The following is a 22,333-nucleotide window of genomic DNA, read 5'->3' on the forward strand; positions in this document are numbered from 1 at the left end:
TTGAAAAACATGTTCTGACTTCAACTGACAAAGAAGAACATTAATAGCATCTCTCTCTTATAGATCCAGTTACAATAAAGGTCTTCCATTTTGCTTCTTCTTTTCGTGGTATAATAGTTTCCTCAACATTTTTGCCAAGAAGTTCCCATCTCAGGACCTTTGAACTGCTATTCTGTTTGCCTAGAATATTCTTCCTTCAGATAATTGCTTGGCTTGGTCCCTTCATTCAGATTTCTAAAGAGCATTCCTTAGCACCTTGTGTGCTAAGTACAGTAACATGTGTCTCTCATCACTCCTTATTCTCCTTTTTTTCCCCAGAGCATTTGTCACTATTATTTTTGTTTACCACCTAGTTCCACTGTTAGAATGTAAGCACTATGACTGCAAAAATGTTGCCTGTTTTGTTTGTCATGATATCCACAGTAGTTAGCGCAATGTGCCTCTAGTGCTCAGTTCCTGGCACATGATAATCATCCAATAAATATTTATCGAGTAACTGAATGTGTCCAAGCTGAGGCTGCTCCCAAGAAAGGTCAAGAAAAGGGCATCTAATGGGACGAGGTGAGGGAATGAGTGAGGGGTTGGGAAAGCAGGTGGTAGGGGAGTAGGAAATGGCATGGGGATTTCAGTGGGGGCTCTGACCACAGTGGGAGTTGGGCTTCTGGAGGCTTCTGTAGAAGCTCTTTGGGGTTTTGTTTTAAAAAAAAGAGAACCTTTGCCTCTTTGGCCTGGCTGTGTGATCCAAGATACCACTGAAGCAATGGTGAGAGAATGGCATTGGTGGAATGGGTCTGCTGAAGCAGGAGGAGGGTGGAGGGAGTGAGAGGCAGCAAAACAGGGTTGACTCTAGATGACGATGTGGAGGGGCCTTAGGGTGGTAAGGCAGAGGGAAAGAGCAATCCTAACAGCAATGGGGAAAAAGGTGAATTTTTGTTGCTGTGTCTGATGGAAATGTGAGTTCTCAACTGCTGCAGTCATTTTCACATAAATATGTTTCTTAAGGTACACTTTCAGAGTTGAAAACTGTCTATATTTGTAATAATAATAATAAGATTAGCAATAGCAACACATTTACATAGGCATCTTCCAATTTCAGAGTGCATTTATGTACACTATCTCATTGGTTTAATCCTTACTCTATTTTTACTTCTAAGTATGCTGTGTATTATACTTTACGTTCATTGTCTGGGAATAAGGGCAAGTGTTTAGAATATACATATGTGCATTTGTACAAAGTATATTAGGTTCTGGTTGCATCTACAAGTTTATATATATATATGTATATATATCTATCTATATATATATGTATGTATATATCTATAGATATATATATATATTTTTTTCAAGGCAGAGTCTTACTCTGTCACCAAGGCTCTAGAATGAACTGGGGGCAATCTTGACTCACTGCAACCTTCGCCTCCTGAGTTCAAGCAATTATCCTGCCCCAGCCTCCCCACACCTGGCTAATTTTTTTTTTTTTTTTTTTTTGTATTTTTGGTAGAGACAGGATTTCATCACGTTGGCCAGGCTGGTGTCGAGCTCCTCACCTCGCGATCCACCTGCCTTGGCCTCCCAAAATGCTCGGATTACAGGCATGAGCCACTGCGCCCAGCCTTCAAGTTAATATTTTTAAATATACAAGTATGGCCACCTTAATCAATAAGTGAATTTGGGTTTCTTGTTATAAAAACAAGCCCCATTTTTTTTAAATCAAGAAGAATTCCAGAACTTTATAGTATACACCCCTGGAGAGGAGGGATTGTGTTTTATTCATCAGTCAATAGGCACAATTAGGTTAAGAAAACTTTTGAAATAAGTTATAAAATATTGTAACTCCATTAGTTTTTTATGTTTGTGTTACTGATAGTGTCTTAGATATTTAACAAGCCTTGATTAACTGCCTTTAATGTGCCATGGATTATGCTTGGTTCTGGGAAATTCAGTTCTCCCCCTACCCAGACACACACACACACACACACACACACACACACACACACACACACTCCTGATCTAAAGCTCTTGGCCTATCAAGAAAAGATGGTTAGGTATCTGCACAGTTGTGTAATACATTGTCACAGGTACTCTGTCAGAAGCTTACATTGGAAAGAGAAGGCACAGGAGAAGAGAGTGGTTGGGGTTATCTGGAGGTTGGAGAAGCTGTTCTCAAGGCTTTATGACAGAAGTCATCCTTGAGCGTAGTTTCAAAAGGTTATATTTTAAACCAAGTGAATGACATCTGAAAAACATAGCTTTCTTATATTCACTTTAGGATATTAATAGCCAATCCTTTTCCTTAAGTAGCCTCTTGACTGGCTAAATGTACCTCTTCAGGTTCAGAGACACATTCTAGAATCTTACTGTTTTCTCATTATGCATTGTGTCTGTTCCGTGTTGAAGTACCTGTAGGAAGAAAATTAAGTACAGGTTTTGTGTGTGGGTTGAGAGCTGATCCTATCAAGGGTGTGTCAGAAACCAACCAGCAGAGTCCCCAAATCATTCGAGTCCCTGGCATTCTTTTTTCAAGGCTTTCTTCATTGTAACTGGTTCCTGATGGTAATTGGTTGAATCAGATTTAACAATGCAGTCAGATAAACAGTTGTGGCAGCTGCTGCCATGGCAACGTCACCGTCCTTACCCTCCCAGTGCGCGCCCCTTCCCCACCCCTCCTCCTCCTCCTGCTTTCCTCCAGTAAGTGCATACTCGCTAGTGGTCTGTACAGGCGGCACGGTTTGATGGCAGAGATATTTTCTTTCCAAATTGTTCAAAATGATGAACGAAGATGCAGCTCAGAAAAGCGACAGTGGAGAGAAGTTTAACGGCAGTAGTCAGAGGAGAAAAAGACCCAAGAAGGTAAATCGCCGGAATTAGGAATGTCTGTGTATAAATATGTATGTGTGTGCATGTGTGAGTGTGTAATATCAGCGAGGCTATGGAAACCGTGGAGCATTATGAGTAACTGTAGACGATAACAGTGCCAAGCCTTGCTTTTTAAAGAGGCAGGTGCAAAATGCTGCTTTTTGAGAATAGTAAAGGAACCATGGCTCATAATGGATACACTGACTGGAGCATGGTGAAGTGAATAGAGATAAGGTGTGTTCCACATGTGGATTACTGAGGACCGTGGCCACTGATGGATACTTCTGGTGTTAACTGGGTAGAGAGAGTCGTTTTATTTTTAGTGTTTCAAAGGAAGAGTGTTAAGCAAGGTGGATTGTGAAGCAAAAGGTGGATTTTTGGCCAGATGCGTTTGCTCTATGATGATCCTGAGATGGCTAGACAGCAAAAGCCTTTTGGTTTCATGCTAAGTGTATTCCTCCTAAGGAGAAAAGACTGCTGTGACAGGAGAAATATCATCCCCAGCATGATATTTCTTTGGCTTGCTTAGCTCCTCTGCAGTTTTCCCAGACATTAGTGTGATAGCTCTTTCAATGATAAGAAAAACAGCTAAAGATGTTATGGGGTGGGGGCTTTTGGGCACACAAAGCAGTCTGTAGGATTTCTTACTGTGGCATACATTCCCACACCCTCGATTTTCATGGAAATGATAGCAGTGAGAAACAGTGGGAAAAGATGCAAACTATTCAGCCCCACCCAATGCCAGCACTTCTTTCTTTATGGCCTGACTCCTGGTAAACTGTTGCAGCCTCACAGAGCTTCCCTGTGCCTCACCTCTGAAAGAGATGCTCTATAAATAAATTCTCCTAAAATGCATTTATTTCCTGGAGCAATAATATGGGCAGGATATTAGATATGATTGTAATGTAAATGGCTTTCAACGTTAGATGGTTTCGGATTTTGAATAAGCAGATTGCAAAAATAATAAGCATGAACAAATGAATATTTTTCATTTTGCTAATGAAGTTGCATTGTGTTTCAAAATTCTAGATGTCTAGTGTACTAAATGTTTTATAGTCTAAAGATTGTAAATAATTTGCAACCTCTGATATTTAAAAGATCACTGTATCAGCAAACAAGGGAGTAGTATATTTGTATGGTATCATGCAATTTGATAAAAATAAGCATGTGATGATTTTTAATCATAGCGTAGAGATAGTGATGCAATCTGATAACAGGCAAAAGGATAATTCAGGGCAAGCAGGAACATTGGTAGAATGTCCTTTTCCTTTTGTACCTAAGCATTCCAGATCCTCTAGACCTTGAGGGCATTTTTATAGAGTGTTAGCTAATTGAACAACATAAAAAAAGAAAAAGAAAATAGAAGAGAGAGTGCGAGCAAGCAAGAGAGAGGGAAAAAGAAAGAAAGAAAAAGGAATTTTTGTTTTAATTCACATTATCATTTCAAAATCCCGTATTTTCTCTCTAAAGTCCCTGTGGTGCTTTAGAAACAATATACTCAGGACTATTAAAGGGGTGGAGAATGAATCTTGAGATTTTTGAGCTCTGAATGATGATACTAACTTCACATGACCAAAGCCATTTTAGAGTCTTTGAGGAGGTAGAGACAACAAAATCATCCTATGTAATGTATCCTATGTTAGTTACGTCCTATGTTAACTACGATAGTTACATCCTATGTAACTATCATATCTTTAAGCTGAATTTTCTCAAATAAATTTATTTTAGGAGTAAGTCTTTTTCCAAATTTGCATCCAAAATGAAAGAGCAAGTTTTGAATGTGTCTGTTAAAGCACCACGAATATTGAGTGTTAAAAGGAGTTTCACCTAAAAGAAATTGCTCTTGAAAAAAATGCTAATTACATAATAGATTAGGGGATGCACACACATAAACACACACATACACATCCCTCAGCTTGCCTAGTCAGTCAGACATAAGTGGGTCTGAATCTCAGTTCTACCCTTTAATTTTGTGTGTTTGGAGCACATCATTTAATTTCTCATTTAATGAATCCAGGGATTCATCTGTAAAATGAGAATAATTATATATAGAATATTTTGTGAGGATTAGAAATAATGTATATATGATTATTTGAACAGTATTTAAAACATATAGTCAATGGCAATAACTTTCAGGTGTTATTCTCTTAAATGGAATTTGTTTATTGCAATAAGCCTTTTAAGAGAAAAATCTGTTTATACTTTTGAGAGAGGCAGAAATGACAGAATCCAATATTGGTGCTTTGCAAAGGCTAGTAGTCATTTTTCAAAATGTCAAAAGTTATATGCTATAATTGGAAACTTTTTTATCTCATACAAATCATTGAGATTTACATAAATGTACCTTAGGTCTTTATATTATTGTTTCACATTATTTTGCACAGCAAGAAACTTACATTTTCATATTTAAACACTAGACCATTAAACGTGCCTTGATGAGGACATTAATGCTAAAGAGATAAGTATCCCTAATAAGCATAAAAGCTGAGAAAGCAAAAATTGGAGTAAAGTCAATGTCACATCACTTCAATTCAGTTGTTTGTTTTTCTACTAGAGGTTTACATTGAATCTGCTGTGGGATTCTACTTAAGCATCCAGGATTACGGACCACCAAGCTCACTATGGCCTGGGTGTGGATCTATCCTACTGAATCATATTCCTTGAAATCATGCCTCTATCTCTCGTAAATAAGTAACAGATGGGCCGTAATTTACTTGTTTATTCTGTACCTTCCAAAAGTACCTCTTCTGAGGGAAAGAGCTAAAGGGTCTTTTGCCACCAGACCTACAATGTGGGAAAATAAGCTCAAGGAGGAATTTATTTATGTCAGAATTTTACTGAGTGTGTTGAGAATAGAAATTCTTTGAGCTTTACTTAAGAATGTCTATTTTGGCTTCAGTAAGTGAGCTTGTCGGTGCTCTCCACTCAGAAACCACAAGGAGTACACTGGTGGTTGAACATGATGGGTTTATGACTCATTGCCGCGAGGAGGATACACATCATGGGGAACCATGGGGGCATCTCAGTAAGCGGGTGCCAGGAAGAATGCACAGGATACGGGCTTCAGTTGAGTAATTTGAAAGAGGGTTCAAGAGAGTGGTGGCTCACTCTGGGGATGGGGTACTCCCAGAAAGCAGGAACAATTCTACGATTGTGTATCCCAGTCAGTCTTATCTACAGGAGAACAGGCTAGAGCGTTACTAAAGCTATAGCTGTAAGGAGGCAGCAATCTCATTTGGCAAGAGAGGGAGATGTTTGGTATTTTGTGTCTTGGACAACGTCTTTGTTTTGTCTGTGTTCAGACACGATATGGGAGTGGTGCTGTTTTGGTTTTACTCTGTCATGGTCAGAGTGGCCTTGTCCAATGTTGATGCTTTGAGAAATTTTTTATGTTCAATAGGAGAACATTGAGGCCTAGCTGATAGTACCAGGCCCACTCCTGTAGGTCAGTGGCTGCCTTTCTCATTTTCCAGCTTGAACACAAAGATACCTTTGGAGAGAGAGAGAAAGACTTGTTTATTATTGGATACTCTTTAGTACCCAAAGAAAATAAATTGTAGGTAGTAATGTTGTTAAAGTAGTCATGTAAACCTTCATCTGATACTTCAACAAAGTTTTCTTAGGGCCAAGATATTTCATACTAACAGATATTGCCCAAGGTGCAGACTTGGGATTGATGTTCTAGTGGTGGTTCAGTGGCGAAGAGGAAATGGGGGCTATTCTAATTCTCAACTGGAATCCAGGACTAAAAAGAAGCATTGGTAGCTATGTGAAATGTATCCGTGTAAGACAGCTTTGAGCCTACTCTAAGTCCCAGACAACTCTATAAAGATTTTTATATTTTTTGAGGCAGGGTCTTATTCTGTCACCCAGGCTGGAGTACAGTGGTGTGATCATGGCTCACTGCAGCATCAACCCACCTGGCTCAAGCAATCTTCCTGCCTCAGCCTCCCTTGTAGCTGGCACTGCAGGTACAGCTGGCTATTTTTGTTTTTTTAACTTTTTGTGGAGACAGAGTCTCCCTAAGGAACCCAGGCTGGTCTTGAACTCTTGGTCTCAAGCAATTCTCTCTCATCCTCTCAAAATGCTGGCATTACAGGCATGAGACTATAAAACTTATTCCACTATTCCACTATTTTGACAGATTAGGTTAAAATAATCCAAGACCATATTTATGTGTGCAGCTCCACACATTTTCCAATTTTGTAGCAATAACATAGCAGTGGATTTATGCTAAAAGAGGCTGTAGGAGATTTTGGTAATTTACATAATTGGAAATGGGAATGCCCAAGCATCAATCACAGGTGACAACCATCTGAAACCACTAGGCTTGTGAGTTCTTCTAAAACAAGTACATGAGTAAATGGTTTACTTACTGTTTTTCCCATTTAGTGGAATAATGATATGAAGATAAAAATAAAATATCAGCACTATTATTTTCAACAGAGTGGTAGGATAAAATGGCTTTATAGGATACCTTATATTTATTGAAGATGCTTTGATCTGGATCACTAAGATATTCATAAGCATTGCAAAATATTTTGAAGGTACACACACACACACACACACACACACACACATATTTAATGGCTGTTTAGGCTACTGCCTAAATAGAGAGATGAAAGATGAAAGTGTTGCCAGATGTGTGGTTAAAATGTTGTACCATAGAAATGTGAATGAGGTACATATCAAAAGGTTTATTTTTATAGCAGCCAAAGAAACTATGCCCTTTTTAGTGAAATCAGGTAGTAGATCCAACATTTGGGTGTCCAAATAGTATTGGAGTCAATTAATTTTGAATTTAAAGTTGATGCCTTATCTAGTTTACTGATATCTAGAAAGGCTTCCATGTATAATTTATTCTGAATAATATCCCTATTTCTTCAGTCTTTCAAATAACTTACCATTTGCCCTTTATAAAATACCAACTTATAACCCAAAATAGCATGTGTTGCCTGAAGACAGTAATTCCCCATCACTGAAGGTATTTAAAATGACCATCTGTCAGGGATGATGGAAATTTTTATTGGAAAGAAAAATAACTTATAACCTGGTATTCTGTGATATTCTTTCAATGTCTTCCTCTCTGTTTCTATTTACTCACCTTTATGATATTAATTTTTTCACTGATAATTTCATGTCTTAGTAATAACTAATTTATCCTTCTTAGAGCAGCATATTTCAAAGTGCTATCTACTGACCACAACTACCAGAATTACCTGGGTTGTCTGCTAAAATAATTCACTTCTTAGGACCCACTTCAGACCTGCTGTGTATCAGAACCTTTGAGGATTTTTAACACGCTCCCAACTCTTTCTTATGCGCACTCAAGTTTAGAACCATTGTCTCAGCCAGGTGCAGTGGCTCACACCTGTAACCCCAGCACTTTGGGAGGCTGAGGCGGGAGGATTGCTTGAGCCCAGGAGTTTGAGACCAGCCTAGGCAAGATAGCAAGACCCTGTATCTAAAAAAATAAATAAAAATAAAAAATTAGCCAGGCGTGGTGGCACATGCCAGTAGTCTCAGCTACTGGGGATTGCTGGGGACACCCAACCTCGGAGGGTGAGGTTGTAGTAAGCCATGATCTTGCCACTGCACTCCAGCCTGCATGACAGAGTGAGACTGTCTCAATAAATAAATAAATGAATAAATAGATAGATAAATAAATAAATGAATAGAACCATTGCCTTAGAATGTGGTCAACAGTCATGAAGTTGAGTTATCTTAGAAAGAAGAATCTTTAATTTTGATTAGATGTGTTAGTTTATTACTTGGCTGTTACAGTAACATTTATTTAAGTCTAGATGGCAGCAGCAATGACACAAGAAAATTGAGAACAACATTTCTTTTAATCTTACTCTTATGTCTGGAATCTAGAACTGCTTTCATATGCTATCTTATTTGATCTTCAGAATAACTCTCATTGAATATTATTATCCCAGTTTCATAGATGAGAAACTGGAGACTCAGAGACTACATACAGATGGTGCTGAAGAGACCATAGACATTTTTCCTACTGTTCAACTAATGACATATTTTGAGCCATTTCTCCTGTGGAAACCAGGTGTAAGGTAGTCTTCTGTGTCTGTTGCAAAGATTCTGTGGTTATCTTCTAAGATATCCTCCTGATTCTTCCTTCCAATGTTGCTGCCATTTTGCATCAGTTGATCACATTTCCAAAAATGCTCACTCTTATCTATGGGAATAACATGGAAAAGTAACTTCTTTCATGGCTATCTATGATACTCTCCCAAGCAGCATTCCCAAAAGAAGGGAAACTTCTTTTGCTTCCATTATGTTTTGTGCTATGTTGTTGTAGATGTATCCATCAGTCCATGTAGACAACATGTTGGACTTTGAAAATTCACAAAAATGTAAGAAACAAAACTTAAGTAAACAGCTGCCTTCATGTGGCTTAGGCGTGTTAAATTAAGCCACCATAAAAGGTTCACCCTACTTTCACCATTTTAGCTGTAATTATTCTCTTGAGAAAATTTTGTTAGTATGATATTCTCAGTAGTTGTTCTATTAAAGGTTCTTTTCCATACACTCTTTTCTGAAGTGTTGGAGGTTTCTTTTTCCTTCTTGATAAAGTTTCTAAAGAGACATTTGATTGCACATTAAAATAGACTTGAAATTTTAATCTGTATTTGTTTCTGTCTTGTCCTGATTCAGAGCATGCTAAATTATAAATATGCTTACAGCTTTACTTCTTTCTTGCTTGTATTCTGTTCTAATTCCTGTTGGAGGCAGAAACAAAATCACTGCCTATTTTTATCTCATTGGACACTGGTCGGATACATCACAACAAATAGTTACCATTTCAATTTCCTTTTACTAGATAGAACAGAGATGGGATTGCTACCAAAGGAGACAATCTTTTGAAAGAAAAAGTTTACATTTTTTATATACTTGAGACCAAATAAATATGATAGGGTATTTCTTTTTCTTTGAAATTCATGCCTACATCCCAACCCGTAGGGTGGTTCATTTTTAAAAAGCTGCAGGGAGAAGGGAAAATATGTTCTAGATAATAATATACCACAATCTACAGGGTGAGCATCTTCTTAGTCATGAAACCTGGTTTTTATTCATGTTTTTCTGTTAACTCACAGACAACTATCATCTTCTTCCACACACTAATTTGTGTTTGTAGTCATTAAGACAAAGACCTTGATTTCTAGCATTTGCTTAATGAAATTCAGTTTCTAAGAATCAGCTTGTTTTGCTCAGTTTAATTTAGGTGTTTCTTCCGAACACATAGGAAAGTTCCCCCAGTTCAACAATTGGTATTGGTTTGCTGAGTGTATAGCACTGTGTTAGGTGCTATGGCATGGCTAGGCTAAAAGCCAATGATTGATACTTACATGGAATTCATAATCTGAGCAGACATTTCTATCTAAGAAAAAAGTAATGAGCAATCTACAGAAATATTATAGGTATACTCACACATATTATAAGTAAAATATAAATATGTTGTGTAATTGCCAAAAAGAAACTCTACAGGATTCTGTAGAAGGGCAATAGATCAGTGTAATTTTGTTAGAAGAGTAAACCCTATGAGTGGGTGAACAGTAGTACAGAGCCGTAAGTTATGGCTAATGTGTGAGTATAAAGGTAGGGGATACACAGGCAATCTGGATGCAACAGCCTCAGGCATATAATTCCAAATTACAGTAAAGATTAGGAAACTGTTGAGTGATTTGTTGCAGTGCAGAGCCATAACCATTGTGAGTGGACTCTGACGTGGTTGTCCTTATGCTTTCAGCCTTGGCCAGCTGCAGCTTGCATTTTGGAATCCATCTTGTTTTGATGACTGAGCCTGTGTCCTTCTCCTATTATATATATATGTTTAATCACTCATTTTACCTATGAAGATTTGCCCCATATCTCTGTTTATAGATTATTTCTGCCATCAGTAGTAAATTCCAATAAGTAAGCCTCCAAATTAACAAGACATTCGAATCTAGTAGGGACAATTTTTGAAAGTATCTAAATATTCAGCCTTCTGCCTTTACCTGAAAGAGATACTGGTATGGATAACCCAGGATTGCAATTATCTAGAACACTTATACAGGCACTCATAATACTTTGCATAGCAGCTAAAAACTGGTTTGTCTCTTTGGGTTATTACTTTATTGGTGATCATAATGTTATGCTAGTATAACATTACTAAGGTAGTCAACTTTGCAGGCTGACTTTGAGTTTGCTCTGGATCTTCTGTTGGATTTTCAGATCCTTGAACAAGAAATTCGAGACTTTCCCCTCCTTTCCATTTCCTGGTCTGGCCACAGGTTTCTGTGCAGTCTTCTTTGTCCATTTTAACTGGCAAACAGAGTGACTCATGACCACCCATTTCACTTCTGGCCACCTTTCACATCCTGCTTACAAAATAAGCACAATTATAGCCATTGCCACTTCAAAGAACACACATAGTTAAAGACAGAGGAATAAAGGGGTGTTTTAGAAATAAAACTATAGAAACAGAGCTAAGTGTTAGGGTCTGTGTTGATACTAAAAATGGGAAGAAATTAAAAAGAAATTGTGAACCATTCTAGAATGTTTCACCCAGTGCTAGTAAGTGGTACCTTTTTATAAGTATTTTAATGTAATAATATATTGGTTACTGTAATTCTAATATTTGACAACATTCTTAATAATAAGTATTTCTATGTGGCCAATTGAGCCCAGTTTAGGTGGGAGGTATTCTAGTTTAAGAAAAAATGAAAACTTAAATTCAAAACATTAGGAGAATTATATATGAGAAATTTAGTATTTTCTATGTCAAGATTTTGATCCTCTTTTTGTATAAGGCTTATCCCTAAAGAATCCCTTTTTCAGATGTTCTAAATGCTTGCCGAGAATTCAGAGGGTATGGTGGCGGGATGCCTTTCTCTTTTACTCCATAGCACTGTCTTGTAATAAGTGCAGAGGGGTGGCAATACACCCAATGGCCAATAATTTAAAATGAAAATCAGGAAGGAAAGAAATTAGAATAAGTATAGATACTTTCCATTATTTTAGTAGTTTAGAGATGCCATTAGAACTGCTAGAGATATTCATACTACTATTAAATTAATGTGAATGTCTGTCTTAGTACTTTCGGGCTGATAAAATACCTTAGAGTGAGTAGTTTAAAAACAACAGAAATTTATTTCTCACAATTCTGGAGGCTAGGAAATTGAAGATCAAGCCATCAGCTGATTTGGTGTCTGATGACATTTCCTGGTTCACAGATGATGCCTTCTCTCTGTGTCCTCACATGGTGGAAAAGGCAAGGCAGCCTTCTGGGGCGTCTTTTATATGGGCACTAATTCCATTCATGAAGACTCTGCCCTCTTTGCCAAATCACCTTCCAAAGGCCCCAGCTCCTAAAGCCATTGCATTGGTGATTAGATTTTGACTTAGGAATTTTGAGGAAGACGTGAACATTCAGATTACAGCAGTCTGCTTTAATGTTCTCCCATTCAGTTAAACCGGTATTAGATTGTATATAGCCTGGCATGCTTAAATAGTATTTTCTGTAAAGTTGACACAGTAAATACTTTCAGTGTTCTGTGAAGTCAGTCAAATTCGGAAGACTAGCCCTACATATGAATTTGATCTCTGTATACGTTGTTGCCATGAACTATAGTACATATGTTTAATAATTGTCTACGTGATTTATTCTTGGCTTGATCTACCACATATTATCATTTGTGTAGAAAAGGTGTTCAAAAGAGACTGTATAAGTAGCCTATAAACATCAGTTCTGTTCAGTGTGAAGAGGAAAGAGTTATCATAATGGTTCATACGACATTCTTATAGGTTATTCCTCTGTCCCAATAAAGTACAGAGACTGTACTTTGAGAATTCAGAAATTGGCAACACTTTCCACACAGTCTATGATTCATAGTAGGGACTATGAAAAGCCTTAATGTGAATTAGCCATTTGTTTCCATAATTTTAGATTATTCTAAAAAGAGCATTCAAATAGCATTGATAAAATGTTCATGAGTAACACATTACTATACTTCAAGACTCAGAATAAGTTCATATACTGAGGTTTGGGGATGAGTGGTGACTGGGTTTTGGTTTGAATGCTTAGCTATTTAGGGCATAGTGCTAATCTAGCCACCACTATCCCATAAAAGCCAGTTATCTTCATTTAGTGTCAAAGGCATACACTTCATTCTTAACTGAAGAGAGTAGCTGATCAAACTGACACAGCAAAGCAGAGTACTGCCAGATGTGTGCACACCCAACTACATTACCAAAACTAACACGCTGTGATTATCCCAGAGTCACTTATTTCCTAATGTATGAAGGAATTCTGGTCCTTTTTAGAAGGTTATATGAGGGGAAATGATACTAATAGAATGACAGTCAAATAGGGGTCTTCGGTGGCATTGTGATGAAGTCTACCTCAATCAAACCTGTTTGAACACATGATGTTTTGTTAAATAAATGGAACAATTTATTTATAGAAAAATTATTTATTAGAAAAAATAGTTCATCCCATTGGAACAGCATTTTTCAATAATAATAATAAATAGTAGTTAATATTCATTGAGAGATTAGTATATCTACATGCTAGTCTACATAGAGTTCTACATAGATTATCTAATTTTATCTTTACAATAACCTGATGAGTAGATAGTTTATGATTCCGTATTAAAGATGACACTGATGTCCAGAGGGGTTTAAAAAAACCCTTCCTGCTTGAATCTACGTAGCTCCTAAACAAGCTATCCCAGGTCAAACTGACCACTCTGCTTATCTCCAAACCCCTGTACTATGTGAATGCAACAATCTTTTACACAATTAAAATATGATTAAGAATTAAAGAAATAGGAATTTTGTTTATGTCCCAAATGTGTTTCACTCATATGCGTTCGCTGATTGGTCAGCGAATCTAAAAAGCTATTTTTTTTTCAAATATGGTTTAAAACAGAAGTATAAATCCAAATTGGAAAAGTTTTTTTATGTAGTTGTTGACTAAGATTATTAGATGCTTTCAGAATATTCAAGCCAGATGTGAATTCTCAGACTCAGCTGTGGAACACTGAAGAATGAAGCTTTATAGTTGGTATTTCCATCTGCACTTCAACTGTATTTGTCAAATGGCTGACACCCTTAGCATAGCCTCTCTAATATAAGGGGGAATTTGTTAGTAAGTTCATGTTGCTTGTCCTAATTCAAAAGGTCACTAATCTATCATGTGCTCCATAATCTCATTACACAGCAGGGACCTCTTTCCAGTTGTTAAAGAACCAGTAGGACTGATTGGCCTATTACATGGGGAAGTCAGGCATTTGTTTACTGGCCCATCTAGAAACTGGTGCTTTAAACTGTTTTTTTGGCTGGGTAGGAGGTCTGTTCCATCTGGAACCTTGGTACCTCTTCCAGATGACCCTGCCCCAAGTGGCTTCCATGTTTGATTTGTGAAGGTAGTTCTTGAGCACTAGCAACAGGTTAGGTGTGGTTGGAGAACTTACACTTACTGTAACAAAACGCCTTGATCAGATAAAAAATTAACGTTGGAATAATTTTCTGAATCACTGACCCTCATCCGGTGGGAGACTAAAGTTCCTCCCCTGATTGCTTTTTCCCAGTAATAATTTAAAGGGATGACTATTTTTGGTAAACTTTATTTATAATTTGTCAAAATGAGCAGAATATTAGCTAAAGGAAGTATGTTTTCCTTTGTGGAGCAATTAATTTTTCTTTTCAAAAAGGCTATCAGGAGATAATTTTTGTAGGTTGCTTATATAACAACATAAATAATTTTAAAAAATTACATACACACATACATGCGCACTTACATTATTCTGAGTTTTAGATATGAGGCTCTTGGAAATGGCTTATAAACTTTGGGGATTTTTTAAAAAAGATAAACTGCCGTAACCATACTCCAATTTATATTTGCCTGGATATTTGAAGTATCTTCAATAATACTGCTGTTGTTTAATGCACACAAAAAAATAGTTAAAAAGAATGAATAGGATGTAGTATTAGCTAGTAAAACAGAATGACTATAGTAAAAAATAATGTAATTGTACATTTAAAAATAACTGAAAGAGTATAATTGGATTGTTTGTAGCGCAAAGGATAAATGCTTGAAGTAATAGATACCCTGTTTACCCTGATGTGATTATTGTGCATTGCATGCCTGTATCAAAATATCTCATGTAACCTATAAACATATACACCTATTATGTACCCACACAAATTAAAAATTAAAAAATTTTAAAAAGCAACTCAAAAAAAATTGCTGTTGCCATAGAAAGTTTTTTATAATACACTGTCTTCATTCTAAAAACCTAAGGCCATGCCCTGTACAGGGTTTGGATTCTTGTCTAAAGCAGGACTATTAATTTAGAAGCCATAAATTAAATTTCCAAACATTCAAACAGGCTTCTTTCTCCCCAGGATAGATTTTTAACTCTCTATGTCAGGATCTATTGGCAGTTTTTTGTTCCAACTCGGGTGTCAAGGGTCTTGTGGAGACCATCATGATATGGCCTAATCTATAATTTAAGTATCATGTACATTTCAGTTTCATATTTTAAAATGAAAGTAACAATAATGTGCATTTTAGAATTTTTACTGTTTGAATTAGTGTCTCAAGTTTATTTCAAGGTGACCAATGAACAATGAGTTTGGATCTCATTAAATTCTTAAATTTTCTGGCTGTATAGCTCTTTGTATATTTTATTTCTATATGACTACATATCACTCTTTTATAGTATATTCATATAAGATTTTCTGCACTTTTTTGTACCATCCAGAAGGGCCATATTTTAGGTAGAGGTTATTAGATACTTTATGAATTGCAGAAGTAAACAGTTTTGAGTAATTCAGTACACTAAGAATATATGGTTCCACATGGACCTCCTAGAACATTTTTGACACAAATAATTACATCACAGGAGTGATTAATACTTACGCAGATATGGCTGGCTATGTCTTTCAGTATACTGAATGTTTATTGTATGTGAGAATGATCCCTTGCACCTTTTCAAGCACAACTGTCTAGTAAACATTTATTGACTATTTGTCCAATAGGCTATGTAGCTCTGATATTTGATAATAGGATTAATATTTTGCCTTTTCTGTCTACATTACTATACTAATTTGATTATTTTCCCTGGGCCTATCATGATGACAAGGAATTATGTCTGTTGACCTTAAAATGACCTTGAGGAAATGAGGTGCTAATATCAATTTAGGTGACAGATGACAAGTGCCTGTGTTATAGCTGACTGAAAATTCATGTTCCACAGTGTAATATCTATTTGGAATCTAAAATTCTAAAGTTGAATATGACATTTAGTAAAAAGATATCCAGTAGAATATATATTCATATCTCTGTGTGTGTATGAGTGTGTGTGTATTTGAGCCAAATATTCTCTTTGGATGTTGCTAAATAATGGAAAAAGTTACCACCAAATTGTTATGTGTTTTAAATGATAGCATTTGGTTATTGATTATTAAGGGCTCTCAAATCATACCTGCAGCCAACATTGTGGATAAGAGAATACTTGGTAACAATCATCATTAAAATAAGAAATTCTTGGAAAGGTGGATTTCAGCATTGCTTTCTCAGAAAACATATGGTACTTGAATTTGCTTTCTTCTCTGTGTCTAGTCAAGGTTTGCATTTCTTTAATGATGTGCATTTGCCATTTTCCACTATAAAAAGAATTGCTTTTTGCCACAATCAGAAACATTTAGTATATTTTATATGGACATTTTCTCAGTTGGTAGAAGACGGAAGACCAAATAAGCTGATAAATAGTAATACACATGCTTGATAATAGTAACAGATTATTTTAGTCTGCGGGCAGTTATAGGTAGGTATTTTTATACTTAATTTGAAAAATACTTGAGAATTAACAGCAAATGTAAAATTCAAAGAGCTGAATTATGAAAAATGATATTTTACTCATACAAATACATTTTTAAATTCTAAAATAATGAAACTGAACTCTTAGTGTGAATTTAGAAGTGAGGCTGAAAGTAGATCTCAGGACTATTTTTAGTAGACTTTGTTTAAATTCTTGCTAATGTCCAACTAAATACATTTGAATTTATTTAGATTGCAATAAAAAAAACCACCTTCCTGCTTCTTTATTTCATTTGATGTCTCAAATCCCACATTATTTATGGAAAGCTGCTTTTAAAATAATGTTTTATTTTTGAGTTGACGTAAAACATCAAACTGAAATTTGATTTTTCCATAAACATAAAAGGACATTTTTTTGTTGTTGTTGTTTTTGCTTTTTAACAGATACGTATAAATGGCTTTCCTCCCAGTGGAAGTCATTTTTGGAAATTTTAGTGATACAGTCCAGTTTAATTGCTGAATTGTTTACAGATGTTAAAGATTTCTAGCATTGATAGTAGAGAAATTTTTCCTCATTAATTTTTCTTTTTAGGAATTTGAAGCCCTTTAGAATATAACATAAATACATTTTGCTTCAAGTTTAATAGCAGAAAAAGATCCCTTCCACCTACCTCATCATCTCTGTGTACACTAAGCTCTCCCAAGAGCACTCTGTGTGACTTACCATGATGATAGGTTTTTGTGTCTGTTTTAATCGTATTTACCATACGCAGGTGCCAATTGTTCTGTGAGCATACACATAACAGCAGGTGGTGCCAGTCAGGATTCAGCCAGGATTAAGGAGGAGGGGCTCTGCATTCCACAGTGCACATAGCCACCTTTTGTTTTCCTATGACAGAAATTCCCTTCCCTCCCCACCTGCCAGCCCTGCTTATCCACCTCGCTGTAGGAGCTCAATTTGTGGTGGTGTGCTTTGTGAAAAAGTACCAACCACCCTTACTTCAAGAAAGTCCAAACGATTGTGCAAAGTATGGCCCGTGTTGTTCTTTGGGAAGTCAATTTTAACTTTTAAGATCTTTGTCATGAAATGACAGTTAATTTTCTTGTTAGAAAGTTCTGTAGAACTTCTAACAAAAATGTTAGAGTTGAAATTTAAACAAATACAGCACCTCTCAAATTCTACACGAACGTATAGATATCACCTATAGGTGTATAATAAATATAATATTTTTGTTATTGCAAAATCAATATATATGTGAGTGCTCTCTTTTGTGTGTGTATGCATGCAAGTGACTTTAATGTGTGATTCATACTAATTTTATTTTTTAGAGCATAAACTTTTAGAGCTGAAAGCTTGAAATTTCCAGTTCTAACTGTCTAATTCTATATAAGGAAATGGAGACCCAAAGAAGTCAAGCACCTTGGCCAGAATCATGTACGTAGTTAGTGGCAGACACGGGCCTAGAACTCAAGTCACTTGATTCCTAGAAAAGTATTTTTCCTATTTCTTACAGGTCATCTGAAAGAGCAATCAAAACTAGCAACAGGAGAGAGAATTTCAGTGTTGATTTTGGGAGAGGTACAGCTTTAGCAAAGCCCCTGATCTGCTGCATGAAGGAGACTTGTGATTAACTTGGCAGTGAGCACAAGCCATGTTTCTAACACCAAGTGGGGTACTGAGCTTCTATCTACAACGTTATCACACAAAAGCTAATTTCCCAATATTTGCTAATCAATTGCTTCATGAGAACTTGTCATACCGGTGCTCCCAAACTAGGTCTGTCGTTCAGCTGTGATTTGTGGACGGGGCACTATTTTACTATAGTCACTACTCTGGTGTCCCCAGGAAATTAGATGACTTCACCTGGTTCAGGTATATATTTTATAATACTTTAAGACCATCTTTAATTAGAACTAAAACAAAAAAGGTAGTTGAAATCAAAATATTATGAGGAAACGATATTTGGGTTTGTTGACCCATTAACAAACATGTCCTCTAAAGGTGTTTGGTTTAACAGTGTGTGTGTAGTTTTATTTTTTAGTCTCTTTCTACCTTGATTCAAGTCCCCTCCCCCACTCCCCCCAGCCCGGCAAAACACACAGGCGTGCGTGTGAGCGTGCTCTTAGGCCTCTTACAGTTTTTGCAAGCCGACCGCAGGGGCCGGACTCATTCTGTAAGTGTTTGAAGTTCAATTACTACGGTACTCTTATTACGAAGGGTTACTGGTGGGGTGCCTTTTATTCATCTATGTATTTATTTGTTCTTCACTTAGCACATTTATTGAATGCCTTTTAATGACCAGACATCATGCCAAATACAAGATACAAAAATGACAGAGACATATTCCTTGGTCTCAAGAAGTTCACGGTTCATAAAGGCAAACAAATACATAAATAGATGATTACTATATGAGATGATAACTGCAATATGGAAACATACATAGCCTATCATAGGAGCACAGAAAAGGCTAGGCAAGAACTCCCGCAAGCTATGATGACTGAGCTGAGCTTTAAAGAATAAATAGGAGTGAGCCAGGCACAGGTGTGACTGACAGTACTTCTGGGAGAAGGTGGAGCCTGAGCCACCTCATGAGGTGGTGAAAGCAGCCCTGCACATCCAGTGAAGAAGGGCAAACTGAGTAGAGCGTGGACTCTGAAACGGGACCACCTGCTCTGCTGTATGCAAGGTGTGTAACTTTGGGCAAGTAACTGAGCTTCTCTGTGTCTCAGCTGCCTCATCTATAAACACTGAGATAACTACAGGACCTCCTAATAGGGTTTCTGTGACAATTATGAGCTAGCATACATAAAGCGCTTAGAATAGGGCTTGGCAATAGTAAGCATTATGTGAGTTTTTTGTTGCTAGTTTGTGAAGTGAAAAACAAGCAGGACAGGTGAGAAATGAGGCTGGAGGCATCGGCAGGAGTAAGATGACTGTATCTCATGTTTATGAGCTTGGACTTTATGCTATGTAGCCAGAGGGGACTTTGAAAGGCTTAAAAAAGTGGGAAAACATGGCGAGATTTTTTTTGTCACTCTGGAGGCTGCAGCGAATGGGAAAGTCTGGAGGCAGATTTTACCCAGGGAGCTGTAGTGCTAGGGAGACACGATACGGAAATGAACTAAGATGTAGCAGTATGTGTAGGAAGAATAGGGAAATTAGTCTGCTTAGGCCACTGAGTGGACATGGGAGTGAAATGGAGGAGGCGGAGGGGAAACAAGAGTCCGAGATGGCCCCTTGGTGTGTAGTGCTGGTGATTTGGTGGCTGGTGGTACTAGCAACTGACCTAGCTAATGGTAAAGGAGGAGCAGGTACAGAGGGAAGATACTGAGTCCAGATTTTCACATGTAAGTCCTAAAGTTTCTGATGGAAAAGTCCAGTAAGCATTTGAAGTGTAACACTTGAGAGGAAGGTCAGGACAGATAGAGTTTTAGGGACCATCAGCATGGTGAGGTTGAAATCACGAGTGATAAAATCCCTCATAGGTGGAGGACAGAGTCTTGGAATGACATCTACAGTTACAGGGAAAGCTAAGAAGAGGTCTTCAGGATGGAGACAAAGAAGGTAGAAGAGCTCCTGGGAGGACTGGAAAAAGAATATCCTCATGTTTTCGCCCCCAGATATGATTTCCTCACACATGTGTGCCAGGATTAGATTTTAAGAAGTATTCTTCTTAGGTTGCACTTTACATATGTGGCCCCAAGCATGAGTCTAAAGTTGCTAGTGTTCCAAAACTTCACCCAGGCCACATGGCCAAGGTGAAAATAACTAGTCACATGTTTCTCTCTGGTTAGGTGGAGCAAGGTTACTCTTGCTAATACTGATCACACAGTCACTATGTTCCTGGAGCCACTCAGTAATGCTGGCATTTTTCCTAAGCATGCTGTTAAAAGTCTATTTATCTAGTTCCTGGGATCATTTGGGTAGCCATTCCCAAAGAAAGCCAAAACATAGCATCTCTCTCTATGGCATTTTTATTTCTTTCTCATTAGTTTCCCCCCGAGTGTTGGAAAGATGTAGGTTGATAGCCACATCTTTGCAACAATCATTATTGCCTTGATGAGCACATAAGTTTTTCCTGCCCTCATGAGTGAATTTCTTCTACACAATGAAAGAATTGTGGAGATACACAAAAATTGAAACAATTAGTTTTGTCTAAACTTGATGTGCTGCATATAAGTGATGATATAAATTATGCAGATAGTGACTTTGTTAATTTTAAATGATTTGGATACTGGAAGTCCTTGGAAGATCTTTAAGCGTATGTTACCCTTGTTTGCTTGTACCATTGAATATGTTGTGAATGTCATACAAACTCGCATCCCATACAAACTTTGGAAAATTTCAACTTTAGAACATATAATGAAAAGCAAATAAAAATACCTAACACCATTTGAATACTTGATTAGAAAATCATACAGTGAAGCACTTAAATGTAATTTTTAGATTACAGATGTAGAGTTGATATCACATAAGGATAAAGAGAATGATTAGAAATGACTCATATGATTGTATATTTGCATTACAGAGAGAAATGACATGGCTAAGAGTCAAAAACTGTAGACAATAAAGATAATAAACTGCCACTTTAGGTTTAGGGAAACAAAAAACATATGAAGTCAAATAAGAGATGTTAGACTGAACAGATTAAGGAAGTTAGAGCTGGGCATGGTGGCTCATGCCTATAATCTCAGCACTTTGGGAGGCTGAGGCAAGAGGATCGCTTGAGCCCAGGAGTTTGAGACAAGCCTGGGCAACATAGTGAGACCCTCATCTCTACAAAAAGTTTTCACAATTAGCTGGGCATGGTGGTGCATGCCTATAGTCCCAGCTACTTGGGAAGCTGAAGTGGGAGGATTGCTTGAGCCTGAGAGGTTGAGGCTGCAGTGGCAGTGAGCCATGATAGGGCCACTGCACTGGGCAACAGAGTGAGACCCTGTCTAATGAAAAGAAAAGAAAAAAGAAAAGAGAGGAGAGGAGAGAATTAGAAATGAGGATCAAAGTCCTGGAAGTAAAAAGTGAGGTAAGCACAGAAGAGATTCTGTAGAACAAGAAGGAGAGAGCTGCTGCGGCAGGTAATCAGTGAGTAGAGGAGAATGCACAAGGTCAGAGAGAAATGAAGAAAAGAACATTTATGCCCTAATTAGTGAGCAATTTGTTATAAAACAGCTTTGCCACCTGGAGAGTAGAATTTAAAAATTTATTGGCACGAACTACCAAATCAGCCAAATTAGAGCAGGCCATCTTCCAGGTCTCCAGCACAGGCTACGGTAGACAGTGTGCAATAGCAACCCTTGTCATGAAGGCGGAGAGAAAAGAAAGTGTACTTCAGGAAAGCACGGGCTAATCCACTCAGCGAAGATCAGCATAAGGTCATTAGAGTTCCATGTTGCAATCAGTCTTTTAAAAGCCAAAAAATACCTTTTGCCTTTGGCACTGCTATCTGATACCTTAAATGGAGTATTTTGCTACCAAAAGAAACTAAATAGGACAGGAAAGAGCTGCTCATCTCTTTATTGCCCCATCATTTATATTAAACTTTTCCACGAAAGGGTAATGTTTCTCTTTAACCTCAGGGGCACATGTGAGTCATTGCTCTTTCAGATCCTAACTATCCAGTGATATCTCTTAAGTCACCACTTGTACCT

General features: G+C 37.2%; 1 protein-coding gene across 25 annotated transcripts in view; it reads left to right on the top strand.

Annotated features, from left to right (window-relative positions):
• ANK2 (ankyrin 2) overlaps positions 1–22,333 on the top strand; it is a 683,465-nt gene that overhangs the window by 349,005 nt on the left and 312,127 nt on the right. For 5 of the 25 annotated variants that reach the window (XM_063723586.1, XM_063723587.1, XM_054554356.2 and 2 more), the window contains exon 1: positions 1,503–2,850. The exons of 4 other annotated variants lie outside the window; for them this stretch is intronic. In XM_063723586.1, coding sequence (XP_063579656.1) covers positions 2,767–2,850 — 84 coding nt within the window. In that variant the 5' untranslated portion in view covers positions 1,503–2,766. Of the gene's footprint in view, positions 1–1,501; positions 2,851–22,333 lie in introns of those variants that run through there. 16 more of the 25 variants (XM_054554362.2, XM_063723591.1, XM_054554373.2 and 13 more) reach the window with 8 other exon arrangements.

The sequence above is a fragment of the Pongo abelii genome, chromosome 3 (assembly GCF_028885655.2).
Source record: "Pongo abelii isolate AG06213 chromosome 3, NHGRI_mPonAbe1-v2.0_pri, whole genome shotgun sequence".
In the NCBI taxonomy this organism is placed as follows: domain Eukaryota; kingdom Metazoa; phylum Chordata; class Mammalia; order Primates; family Hominidae; genus Pongo; species Pongo abelii.